The sequence below is a fragment of the Prunus persica genome, chromosome G3 (genome assembly GCF_000346465.2).
Source record: "Prunus persica cultivar Lovell chromosome G3, Prunus_persica_NCBIv2, whole genome shotgun sequence".
NCBI classification, from domain to species: domain Eukaryota; kingdom Viridiplantae; phylum Streptophyta; class Magnoliopsida; order Rosales; family Rosaceae; genus Prunus; species Prunus persica.
The window spans coordinates 9263677-9275907 of record NC_034011.1 but is presented as its reverse complement, the minus strand read 5'-3'; the positions used below and the strand labels follow the sequence as shown (position 1 = coordinate 9275907).

Sequence of the window (12231 nt, the reverse complement as noted above, 5' to 3'; positions counted from 1 at the left end):
CATCAATATCATCCTCAACCAAATGCCGTGATTTGATTATATGGATATATCTATTGTGAAAAGTAATTTCAACCGAAAGGAAAACAAAAGTGAATTTGGAGTTATTAAATGTGTGTTGCTATTTCCACTAATTTTCTTATTTTTCCACTCACCTTATCTTCTCACCCACCATGTAAATTTGAACGAACACAAACTTATCTTTCCACCCACCATTATTCCTAAAATACCTTTTAATTATTAATTCTAGTAAATTCTCTTTGCTAATCATTAGTAATTTTTTTTTTAAACATTAATTGTATTTTCATATTTTCCATTACAATTAAAAAATTCTTCAATTAGCCCATCCCCACTTAAGTCTCTCCCTCCCTCCGCGACGCAAACCTCTCTTCCTTAAAAAATATAAACCCTCAAAGCCCAAATAGAACCCATTGTACTCATTGTATTTTGATTCCCATGATCATGAATGGTTCCTCTCTCTCTCTCTCTCTCTCTCTCTCTCTCTCTCTCTCTCTCTCATATTCAAAATAAACTATTAATTTTATCTTATTTCCAATTATTTCTCTCAATCAAGAAATTCCTTTTTGTCTTTTTCTGACTCCTAGATATGGTTGAAGGTTCTACTGTTTTTGGAAGAAGGAATATATTAAGTCTGATTTGAAAACAAGTTAGCCAAGTAGAAAAAACTAAAGTTTCTAAATTCTAGTCCGGAAGGAAGAAGCGGGACATTAGGTTCCCTTTGTTTTATTTTCCTCAAGTAAAAGTGGTGATGTGTCCTTTTTTCCTAACCCTTGGACTGAATTTTAAAGATGTGTGAGAACCCTCTCCTGCTATATGGCGACCTCTTTCTTTGCTTTGTTTTCTAGTCTTGCAAGGGTTGTACTGGTAGAATGCTTTTAATTTGATACATATCCACCAAATTTCTGATAAATTCTTATTTTTCACATGGAATTTTGAAAAATTAATCATTAAAGACCTAGCAGCTTTTATTATTATCATCAAATATTTTAGAATACATAATAGAGCTATGCTCAAACTACCCTCGAGCAGTCTTAAGCCCATCAAGTGATTAAAATTCTATGAATCTAATAAATCTAGATTATTATAAATGGAATTCCACTAGCTGCTAATAGCAGGGAGAGAAATAAAAAGAGAGAAAGTTTCATATTCGGCGGGTTTTATCCCGGATTACGTCGAATCTTCAGTGTTTTTTGACTTTTAGCGGACCTACATTGTGAAAATGGTACTCAGGTGACGAGGGGTAATTTAAATGACACAACCAGGACACAATGACCTTCACACACTTTAGAACTTAACCAAGCACACTTATGACTAGTCAACTGATAGTCATAAACAATCACAATCAAGATTGCACACAAATCATGCCACAAGGTACCTGCAACACTAGAAGATTACTAGTGACAACCTAGGCACTCAGAAGGACCCGTCAATCTAGGCGTCCCCAGTGCTAGCAACAACTATAGTGAAAGTGTGTGAAATCATCTTAATCAAGTAAACAGCAAACATCAGATACAGATGACTAGTCAACTACCAAGAACATAAACCCAGAAAAATTACAGATATGCAAAGCAGAATTTGTTCACCCAGAAACCCACCATTGGGAAAAACTGGGGGTCATCAACCGACCAGGCAATCCACTAAGTAGAAAAAGATTCTTACAAAGGAAACACAATCAAGCTCAAGAAACACCTAGGTCTATTTAGGTAGATGAGCAATACCTCCTTCGTGCAATCTTCTTCTCCAACTTAGCAAAGCTTGAAGCTCAGTTCATCATGGCAATGGCAGCTCCTTCTCCAGCTCGTTCATCCCATGGCACTAGCTTACAAGCTCCAACTCAAACCGAAACCAGAATTTGGATTCAAAGGAGAATGAACAATTTCTTCAAGAAACCATACTCTTGAAGAAATCAATCTTGAATCTGACCTAGATATATATGAGAGTGTTTGATCTAGCAAGATGAGGTTTTCATATTTCAAATGCAGTTTTCAAAAAGAAACAATTTGGAAAACTCAAAGATGAAAAATATGAAGGTTACTCATGAGGAAGAAGAAGCGAAAGTTTGCTATGAAACTTTCCAAAACCTATCCCCAAAAAAGTGACGGCTTCCCAAAGAGGAATCACAAGGCCTTTACAGACCAAAAATTCCCTTAGGTCAGAATCCCATGTGGCAGCCAAGAGAGAAAAAAGAATAGGACAAAAAAGTTGTTTATCAAGCTGGAGAGCAAGGATGACTAGTCATCCAAGAAACAGATGACTAGTCATCATTTTATGAAAACAGTATAATGCAATGCACAATTTACCTTTGCCAATTTGCATGAACCTCCATATGATAGTTGTTAGTTAAGAACACCTAGATAAGCTATTCTCAATCTAAACTTGAGCTTGATAAATAACAATAGAAATCCTATTACAAAGTTGTCAAGGGAAGCCAAAAGAAAAACCCAAAATGCATACATTAACACGTTGATCTACTCTTCTTTTGACATATCTATTATCTTATATTTGGGCTATTTTTGGTTGTGCCTCATCTTGCGAAGCTGCTTTTTGAGGCGTTGCAGCTTGATCATGGTAGATCCACTGCTCATTGGTGCGTTGAGGCTCTAGTGTAACTAAGTGAAACTTTCTATATCATGTCCCAAAGGAAGATTACCAGGGATTATTTTTCCTTTTGTCGATGTTGTTTTAGCTTTTTTATTTTAGTTTAATTTGTTCAATAAAGTCCATAAACTCTATGAGTTTTTTGTGTTTTTTCTCTCACGATTCTAGAAACTTAGTTGAGTTTGTGGGGTGTTCTTAGTCTCTTTAGGAGAGTGATGTTGGTTAGCGGCTAGTTTTTGTCATCGATATCATTGAACTAGATTTGGGGAATTATGGCGGTTGAAAGGGGTTATAGAAAAGTTATTTTTGGGAATGATTCTATTCATATCGTTTCAACTTTTCGGCTGGCTCAAGTCACTGGAGAATGTTTGCCATAATGTTATTAGGAAGTCTTACTATGAAAAAAAAAACCCTTTAATTTCACAGATGTTAACCGTTTTCTTTAACTGGTTCCCAATAAGTCCTTATTAATCCTACAATTTTAAGAGTGATGTAGGAGGGTGTATTCAATTTAGATTTTAAATTATTTTAAAAGAGTTATAAAGAGTTGACAGAGTTTAATTGAATTTAATTGAGTTTGACTGAATTCTACAATCTCCAAATAGATTTTGGCTGAATTCACATATAGATTTTAACTGAGTTTATTAAAATTTTATTATTGATTTTAATGGACTTTATAGTGATGACGGTGTGGTGATGGCGGTGGTGGTTTGTGGGGGAGGTAGTGATGTTGGAGGTGGGGATGGTAGTGGGAGTGAGGTGGTGGAAATGATGGCAGTTGCGGTGGCAGTGGCAGTGGCAATGATGGTAATGATGCTGCCAGTGGCTATGGTAGTAGTGATGGTGGGAATGATAGTGGGGGTGGTAGTGGTGGTGGAGGTTGGGGTAAGGGTGGTGGTGGTGGTGGTGGTGACGATGATGGGGGTAATAGTGGGGCTGGTAGTAAGGGTCGCGATGGGTGGTGATAGAGGTGGCGGTGGTGATGGTGGTAGTGCTGGGGGTGGCGTTGGTGGTAGTGGTGGTGGCGGAGATGACAATGACTATGGTGGTGGTGGCAGCAGCGTCATCAGCGATGGTAATAGTCATGATAAGATGGTGGTAGTATAAGTGGTGAAATCATATATTGAGAATAAAATAATATATGTATCAAAATGTCTAGGGGGAAGTAAAGATTTGTCATGGCCTAAAATTAGTCTATTATCAAACAAAATCCACCACTTTTTGTATTTCCTTTAAAATCAATGAGTTTATTTTTAATACACCCAAACTTTTATGAAGTTTTTAAAAGTCGTGATTGAATACATCCAACTCTGAATGACGTTTAAAAAGTTTGAATTGAATAGACTTCTATAAATTCATGATTGAATACACCTAAACTTTTTAACTTCTTTAAAATCTTTTAAAATCTAGATTGAATACACTCCCCGTAGATTATTACTTCATTACACGAAATTGTCACCGGTTGAATTTGTTTTTCAACAGTAGTGGAATTTACTTGTCACCCAGTGTAATTATAAGGGTTATTCATGGTTTCCATTCAAAAATATAAAATCAAGATCATAGTTGATGTTAGGAGCACATAATGCTATAGCTTGCGGCTTAATGCATGCCCTAAGAAATATAGATATTTTGGATGGAGGATTATGTGGCAATTGGTTTATATTCAACAAAAATATTAGTATTTTCTTTGAAAACTGTTGCCTTTGTTTTTCTTTTTTTTCAATAATATGAATGTAATTGAAAGAGAAATAGAGTGAAAGGTTATGTTGAATTTGTGGTTGGTGGCCCTTTTCAAAGGTTGGTGGTCTCACTTGGTACAATAATTAGTTTCTGAGTATTTGGTACGTTTTTATGTAAAAATATTGTAAGCTATGTACGATGACAAAAAACAGCAAAAAGTTTTATCGTAAATTGCAATTCCTAAAAACTAAATGTTATGAAACCAATTAGAAAACTTCAGTGCCCTCTTCTTGCATGTTCATTAATAATTTTATTTACACCGTTTAAGTCAATGGCCAGCAATTTTAGTTCTTCCATTCACTTTTAACCCCCCTCTAGAATGATGGAATTGAACTGATGACTGGATTCAATATGGAGAAATAAGAAATAAAAGGAACGCAACAAGAAACATCGAAGAAAAGATTTTACGATATGAGGCAGGATCAGAATGCATGGCCAAGTGCAGCAGAGTGATATTAAGTAAAACCTTGCTTGAGAATACAACCTAGAAACTAAAGAGAAGGAGAAGAGTGAAAAGATAAGAAAAAAATCTTAGATCTGGGTTGTAGGAATCTTGAATACAAATAAGAGAAGAAAGGAGGGAAGGAGCCATTAAGGAATGCAGGGGTAAAAGTGAAGAGGACAGTAGCTGTAATTTGCAAAATCTAAGGAGGATAATTTGGGCATTTCAGAAAATTCATTCAAGAGGACCGATTCCCCCACCCACTTTCCGCATAATCGGAAAATGAAATCACCCCCTCAATAGGTTTCTCAAATAGCTGTGGCTGACAACAATTATTCTTAAAATCAGATTATGTTTTTATTTACCAAACATGCATGGGTTAGGGTCTAGCTTTATAATAACAGAGAATGCTACCACAATAGCCCTAATGTCAATTGCTATGTGACACCGCTAAGACCCATTTGCTTAAGAACAGTTATGTAATGGGAAGGCCACGTATTAGGGTCTCAAATTGGGGATTTGAAGAAATTTGTGCGACTGGAGATTTTGGTGGATACTGAATTCGGTGGAATACAATACGAATTAGGGTACTAATATTTCCATAGTGAGTAAGGGTAGTATGTATATTTATATAGAGGATGAGTCATTTAGATGTGGTAGCTATCAAAAGCATCGCACAACAACCCACAAAATTCTACACTTTCTTCAAATCTTTGCATGTTCAACTTCTAATTTGTCATCCTCCCTGCAAACCAACAAAGAAAGATAATTTTCGTTTCTCATGCCCAACACAATCACGCATATGGTTGGAGATTACATGCTTACCTTTCCCTTTGGACACACTAGAAATCTACGTCCTAGGTTTAGATTCGTCCATGGAGTTTGAAACCGAACAACATTGCCAAAGTGACAACTTTGCACCAGCCTATCTTCTCCTTCCTCAATCTCTTCTTAGATGCAATTAATGCAAATAGAGAGATTCAACTAGTGAACACGAGCAACCCGTGCATTAAGATGATTTCACATGGCTGCGGCACACAAGCAGTAAGAAAGGGCTATGAGAAGTCAATTTAAGAACTTTGACAAATAAATGAAGTCTACTAGGGCAGTGGATATGACTATGAGAATTTTGTTTGGGGTGTAGGAAACCTAACTTCATTTTAACGAGCAAAACACCCTTAATGGGTCCAAATGTGTCAACTGAAATAAACATCCAAGTAATCATTTTACATGGCGTCTACATCACCATTTAACGACTCATTCCACAAAATATATCGAATGAGGTAACATGACTCACAATAATAAAGTTCATGGGGTATACGTGTTGATTTTAAAGTTCATGGGCCAAATTGAGAGAAAATTAAAAGCACAAGGTGCATTTTGAGGGAAAAAAAAGCCTTAATTAAATAATAACAAACAACTAAAAAATAACCCTGAATTAAATAATAACATACTGAATCAGAAGCCATAGGTTTCCAAGCCTCCGGCGGCCCGAAAGTTATCCTATTTCCCACGACATTTTTAGTCTTAGAATCGACACTCGGTTTGACAGCAACGTTGAGCTAGTCAATTTCAATGAAAGGAGGGAAGTATTTTAATACTTTTATCATTTTTTTTTCTACAAAATGTTTTATTTTTCAAATATATAATTATTTCTTAATTGGTCATTGACAAAAATACCCTTAAGAGAAGAGTCATGTGCTTGTCATGTGACAATTTTAACAGAATTTTTAATAAAAGTTAGTGGAGATGGCATATTAGCACTAAGAGTGAAGTTTGGGTGGCAAACTGATAAATTTTTTTCTTTAGGTGATATATGTGCAAACTTCCCTGATAATTGTATGGCTGAAATTATATTATATTATATTTTTTTAAAGGTGTGGGAAATTACAAACAGGTAACCACCCGTCCCAAAAATTTTACATTTAATTATTTAATTTCAAATATACGATGATCCTTTTGCCTTTGGGGTTAGAATCTTTGGATTTTTGAAACATATGAGTACGACCATGTCATTTTGTGGAAAATTCATGATACTAAATTTGTTTCTTAAATAGGGAAATTCAGGATACTAAATTGAAAATGACCAAATTTTTATTTATTTTTATAAACGAATTAGAAACAATTTTCAGATAAAACGGATAATGTTTAGCTCTCTCTTAGGTTTTAAGTTCATGAATACACTAAGAGAGTAGCGACAAAATCTAAAAAGATTTAAATTACAAATAAGTTCACAGCTGTAATATTGATGAGAGTAGCTTCAGATTTACGAAGCTATTTCAAATTTGACTTTAAAAAAGAGAAAAATAATATATTTTATTCTATTATTAATTACACCGCAATAAATGGTCGCGGCGAAAAGAAAAAAATGACCGTTGGAAAGTTATATATACCCAATTTCCCAACGCAACTAGGAAAGGGAAACTTGGATTTCGAAAAACCCCAACAGCGTCAAGAATACGCAGATCTTTCGTAAAGCCTGAAGGGTTTCGTTCAATTCCAACTCTCTTCTTCTTATCATCATCATCATCGATTTGTTCGTTCATCAATCGATCTGCGATCTGCTTCCCCTGCTTCTTCTACAACCCACAAGTTCTGCTCTTGTTCTCCGTCGTCTCTTTTGTTCTGCTCTTCTTCTACAAGTCAGAATCTTTGTATCTTCTTCACTTTTGAACAAAGTGTACAAAAGCAATGGCGGGTCTCAAGAGAAAAAGAGCAACCACTGATGAGATAATAGTTGTAGACGACTCTGCAGATGATGCAGATCATTACTTGACAATTTCACTAAGTGGCTGCGAGTGGGTTCGAGGGCCGATGCTCGGCCAAGGCGGATTCGGGTCGGTTTATTTGGGTTTCGTGAAAAAACCCAGGTTGTGTTTGAAGGGTGTGCCGAGGATTGTGGCCGTGAAATCGACATTGGCCTCTCAGGCACATGATCTGATGGGGGAAGATGTTCTTCTTTACATTTTTCGTCGCTGCCCTTTTGTTATCAACTGCTATGGAGAGGATGAGACGATTGGCGCTGATGGCCGTCATTTATTCAATGTGTTCTTGGAGTACGCGGATGGAGGAACAATGGCGGATTTGATTGAGAAATCAATGGGTTTTGGGTTGCGTGAATTCCAAGTCAGAAAGTATACTGAGTCGATTTTGAAAGGGATTAAGTACATCCACGAAAGGGGTTTTGTGCATTGTGATCTCAAGCCTGAGAATATTCTGATTGTGTCTGATACCGCTGGTTCCTCTGGTGGGGCTTGTTTTGTGCCAAAAATCGGAGACTTGGGGCTTACAAAGAAGGCAAATCAGAAGTGGGAGAAGCCTTCCTTTGGAGGCACACCAATGTATTTGTCTCCAGAAGCTGTGGTTTATGGAATTCAACAGCAGCCTTCTGATATTTGGGCGTTAGGTTGTGTTGTGCTGCAAATGTTAACTGGGAGACATCCATGGGATTTCACACCTGGCGCCGTATTTGACGTTCGGGACCTGTTAACTGCCCTGCTTGCTTCAAGAATTCCTGCCATTCCTGGTTGGTTATCAAAGGAGGCTAAAGATTTCTTGCAATGTTGCTTTACGTGGAACACTTCAGAGAGGTTTACTGCTGCTATGCTCTTGAACCACCCATTTGTGACTAAACTGGATAATGGGGTTGGAGAGGTTAAACCAATTGAGCAAGTGTCTTCTGCAGTGGCTTCCTCTGTTCTGGATTGTCCTAGCTTCATACCCCTTGGAAGTTGGAAGTCTGAAGATGCAGAGGAGATGGCTCAAGAAAATGATGGTTTTTCTGAGCAGGAGATTCTTCCTCTGAAGCTCATGTCAAGGCATGTGGTTCCAAGCCCAAAACCATCAACTTTTGCTATAATGGGTGCAGCTTAGCTTAGCTTTATTGTTTACATATGAAACTCAATTGTATTTTATGAAAGCCTTTTTCATGAACTGGTGTAAATTGTAATACATTATTCTATTGATTTTTTTGTACCTAATATAGAGCAAATAATACAAACATGCCACTTTGATCTCTATTTCCTTTTCAGTTTGGTCTTGCTTTTCATTGATGTACATTTTCTGACTATATTGGCAAGTTTGAAAGCTTTTTCATGAACTGGCCAGTTGGGTCTCCCTCTCTCTCTCTCTCTCTCTCTCTGTGAAAGTTGAAGTAGGGCTACATTTCTGCAGGTAATTCTCTCACTTCCAAGTCCTCTTTCACTGTTTTATGCTGTTAGGCTTCAATCTCTGTATCTTCTTCACAATTGTTTAGTTCTCCGTTTTGATAATTTGGTACACTGGAATTGTCATTTTTTATTGGGTCTTATATCTGTTCATATGAAAGAAATATAGCATATCATTGTTTCTTTAGACTAGGGCATGAATGAAATATATCTGTTCCTTTCACAGATCCAGAGAATAGCTGTTTGAACAGATGTGAAAGAAGAGTGACTTCCAACATTTTAACTGTTTGAAGTTTTCTATTATTGCTTAAGTTGCTGTCATAAGACTACGGCATGGCATTTGTCCAAACAATGAAAAAATTGAAACGGGAAACAAAAAACATCAAAACAATTGTGTCCACTCAGACCAAAAATAAAAAATAAAAAATAAAAAAAATAGTGTCAACATAAAATATAACTCTGAGTTCATTCATTTGTTGTGGTGGAAATTCCTGTAATGGAATGGATTTTAATTGTAGTTATGGATAAATGCCAGAACTATGTATAATTTTTTTTCTCAAATCCCCTGCTCTTAACAATTCGGTTGTGCTTCTTCCCTTATTAGAACGAAGGTTTTAGTCTCACTCAATTGCAGGGGCGAGGTTTCATCCATCACATCATCTACAATTTAGGCTCATCGCCTGGATTATGTTGCAAATGGAGCTGCTGCAACCACATGATTTAAACATTTTTGTGCTATGTTTATGTAGAAGTAGTTTGCAGGCATAATTTATTGTTCCATGATCTGTTTCTTATTTGTATACTAGTTCTTTTATTACAGAGTCACTGCTACAGGGGACTAATTCTAGGGCATTGTCCAAAAGGGTGTAGAGATATTGAGAAAATTGAGAAAGAGTGAATTTATTGTTCCATGATCTGTTCCAGAATTGTTGCAGATAGATAGAATTGCACCACGGAATATTTGTTGGTGTGACTTGATTAGGACTCGGAATACACATACTATACTTAGGAAAAGAAAAAAGAAGATATCCTTTCCAAACCATTCATCAATGACCCTGTTGTTGTGTGCAATCCGATAACTGGTGAGTTTACACACCTTCCTGAAGTTTTTAAGGTTTGAGTATCTCTAGTGAAGAGTTGTTTCATAAATACGCATCAACTTGAAATTTTTTTTTATATGGATAATCATGTATGCTTGGATGCTGTCTGGAACAAATATGAATTTATGTAGGATACATGTTCCTTTTCATGTTAATGATATTTATGCAGTAGTGAAGCAATTGATAGTGCTTCGCTATTGTGGTTTCAGAACTAAGTATAGCAGAGTTGCACGTTGGATGGTCATTGTTGATATCTTTCATTCAAGTTGCAATTACGGAAAGGGTAATTCATTGGGAGGGATTACTTCTCTGCATCTTCCGATGCAGAAACACTTTAGTTGATATTTCAATTCCCATCCTAAGCCTTCTTGCTTGGTAGAACTGTATAAATGATGGGGACATTTTATTAAAATCTCTCATGTATAATGATGGTGGAAATTTTTAGATATTTTAGTTGACTAATGAGAAGACTGTCTGAATGCACAGGCAGTAACTTGTTAATGCATTAAAAAGGATTGAATAGAAGTTACTGTTTTATTGGTGCCTAAAGTAACAAGAAATAATCTGTTCTGAATTCAAATGTTAAAACTGTTTCTTTTGTTTTGCCTTTTGAATTTTAGTTTGATGTTTTACATCCCTAAATCCTAACAAATTAAATTCTTTGATGGAAAGTTTGACCAACTGCTCTAGTTTACTCGGCTTCTATACATTCCAGACATATGCAAATGAATCAGGCGTTAGGTTTCTCTCTCTCTCTCTCTCTCTCTCTCTCTGTGCAAGTTGAAGAAAGGCTGCATTTCTGCAGGTAATTCTCTCACTTCCAAGTTCTCTTTCACTGTTCTATACTGTTAAACTTTTCTCTCTGTATCTATCTTCGTAATTGTTGTTTTAGCTTTTGGGTTTGGTGCACTGAAATTCTGTTTTTTTTTCTTTGGGTGGTTATATATTGTATCGCTGTTTGTATCAAAGAAATATGCTTTTAAAAAAAAAAAATTCATGTGCTTCTTTCAGATGTTTTTGTTGATTCCTGTGTTTGATTGGCCCTGGACATTGAGTCAATTGGTGTAGAACTAGCTTTTTGTCCTTTCACTTGGCTGTTTTAAGTTTTTTTGTTATTTCTTACAATGAGAAAATTGAAATGGGAAGGTTTCATACATCACATCCCCTACAATTTAGGCTCATCCCCTTGATTATGTGGTCAATGGAGCTGCTCCAACCACATGATCTTGAAAATTTTTGTTCTATGTTATAAAACTAGAATAATCAGAGGATGAGAAGTACCACTGTAATATTGGGAGTGAAATTATATTTCTCTTTATGGTGTTTACACTGACAGAATTTCTCCTCAGATAGACTCCACTCTCTCTTCTCTCTGACTCTGACTCTTTCTCTTCTTCTGACTCTCACTCTTTCTCTTCTTCTCTTCCGTATGTTTACAAGCAAATATAATGTTTATTTATAGGCAAAGCAAATGGCCTTTAAGGGAGACATAATGATTTCTCCCCAACATCATTATCCCATCTTTTGACTAATACTCTCTAGCTATATCTCCATCTTTTGACTAATGCCCTATAGCTTTATCTATGTGGGCTTCACCTCTTTATAACACTCCCCCTTGAAGACCACATGTCTCTAGATTGGTTGCCTCATTAAAACCTTGTTTGGAAAAACCCAGTGGGAAAAAAACCTAAGCGAAGGAAAAAGAGTACAACTTTATTTGGGACATAAGGGTAATGCGTTCATGTTGCCTCGTTAAAACCTTGCTAGGAAAACCCGGTGGGAAAAAACCCTAGTCGAAGGAAAAAGAGTACAACGCGCATATGTCCTGTGTTAGAGGACTCTTGAATGCTCCCCCTGATTTTGCATGCTCCAACTTGATTTCTTGCAGAGTTGTCGTAATCCGATGCCATGCACTAACTTTTGGAATGTACATTTCGGCAATGATTTAGTGAAGAGATCTGCCAGGTTATCACTTGAGTGGATTTGTCTGACTTTGATTTCTTGACTCTTCTAGAGCTCGTGTGTATAGAAAAACTTTGGTGATATGTGCTTAGTCCTATCACCCTTAATATACCCTCCTGTGATCTGAGCAATACAAGCTGCATTGTCCTCATTCAGGATTGTTGGAGTGTCTGTTGTTGAGGGTAGGGCACATGTGCTTCGGATG

At 36.5% G+C, this 12231-nt stretch overlaps 2 protein-coding genes across 2 annotated transcripts; both read left to right on the top strand.

The window, feature by feature from the left end:
• On the top strand, window positions 3313–3723 carry LOC109947989 (alanine and glycine-rich protein-like). The gene has a single exon (XM_020559876.1). The coding sequence runs from the start codon at window positions 3313–3315 to the stop codon at window positions 3721–3723; it is 411 nt and encodes a 136-aa protein (XP_020415465.1).
• LOC18783296 (protein kinase byr2) lies at window positions 7229–8912 on the top strand. The gene has a single exon (XM_020560519.1). The coding sequence runs from the start codon at window positions 7490–7492 to the stop codon at window positions 8669–8671; it is 1182 nt and encodes a 393-aa protein (XP_020416108.1). The 5' UTR covers window positions 7229–7489; the 3' UTR covers window positions 8672–8912.

Coding starts and splice junctions, on each gene's coding strand:
- LOC109947989 (XM_020559876.1), top strand. CDS start 3,313: ATGGCGGTGGTGGTTTGTGGGGGAGGTAGTGATGTTGGAGGTGGGGAT.
- LOC18783296 (XM_020560519.1), top strand. CDS start 7,490: ATGGCGGGTCTCAAGAGAAAAAGAGCAACCACTGATGAGATAATAGTT.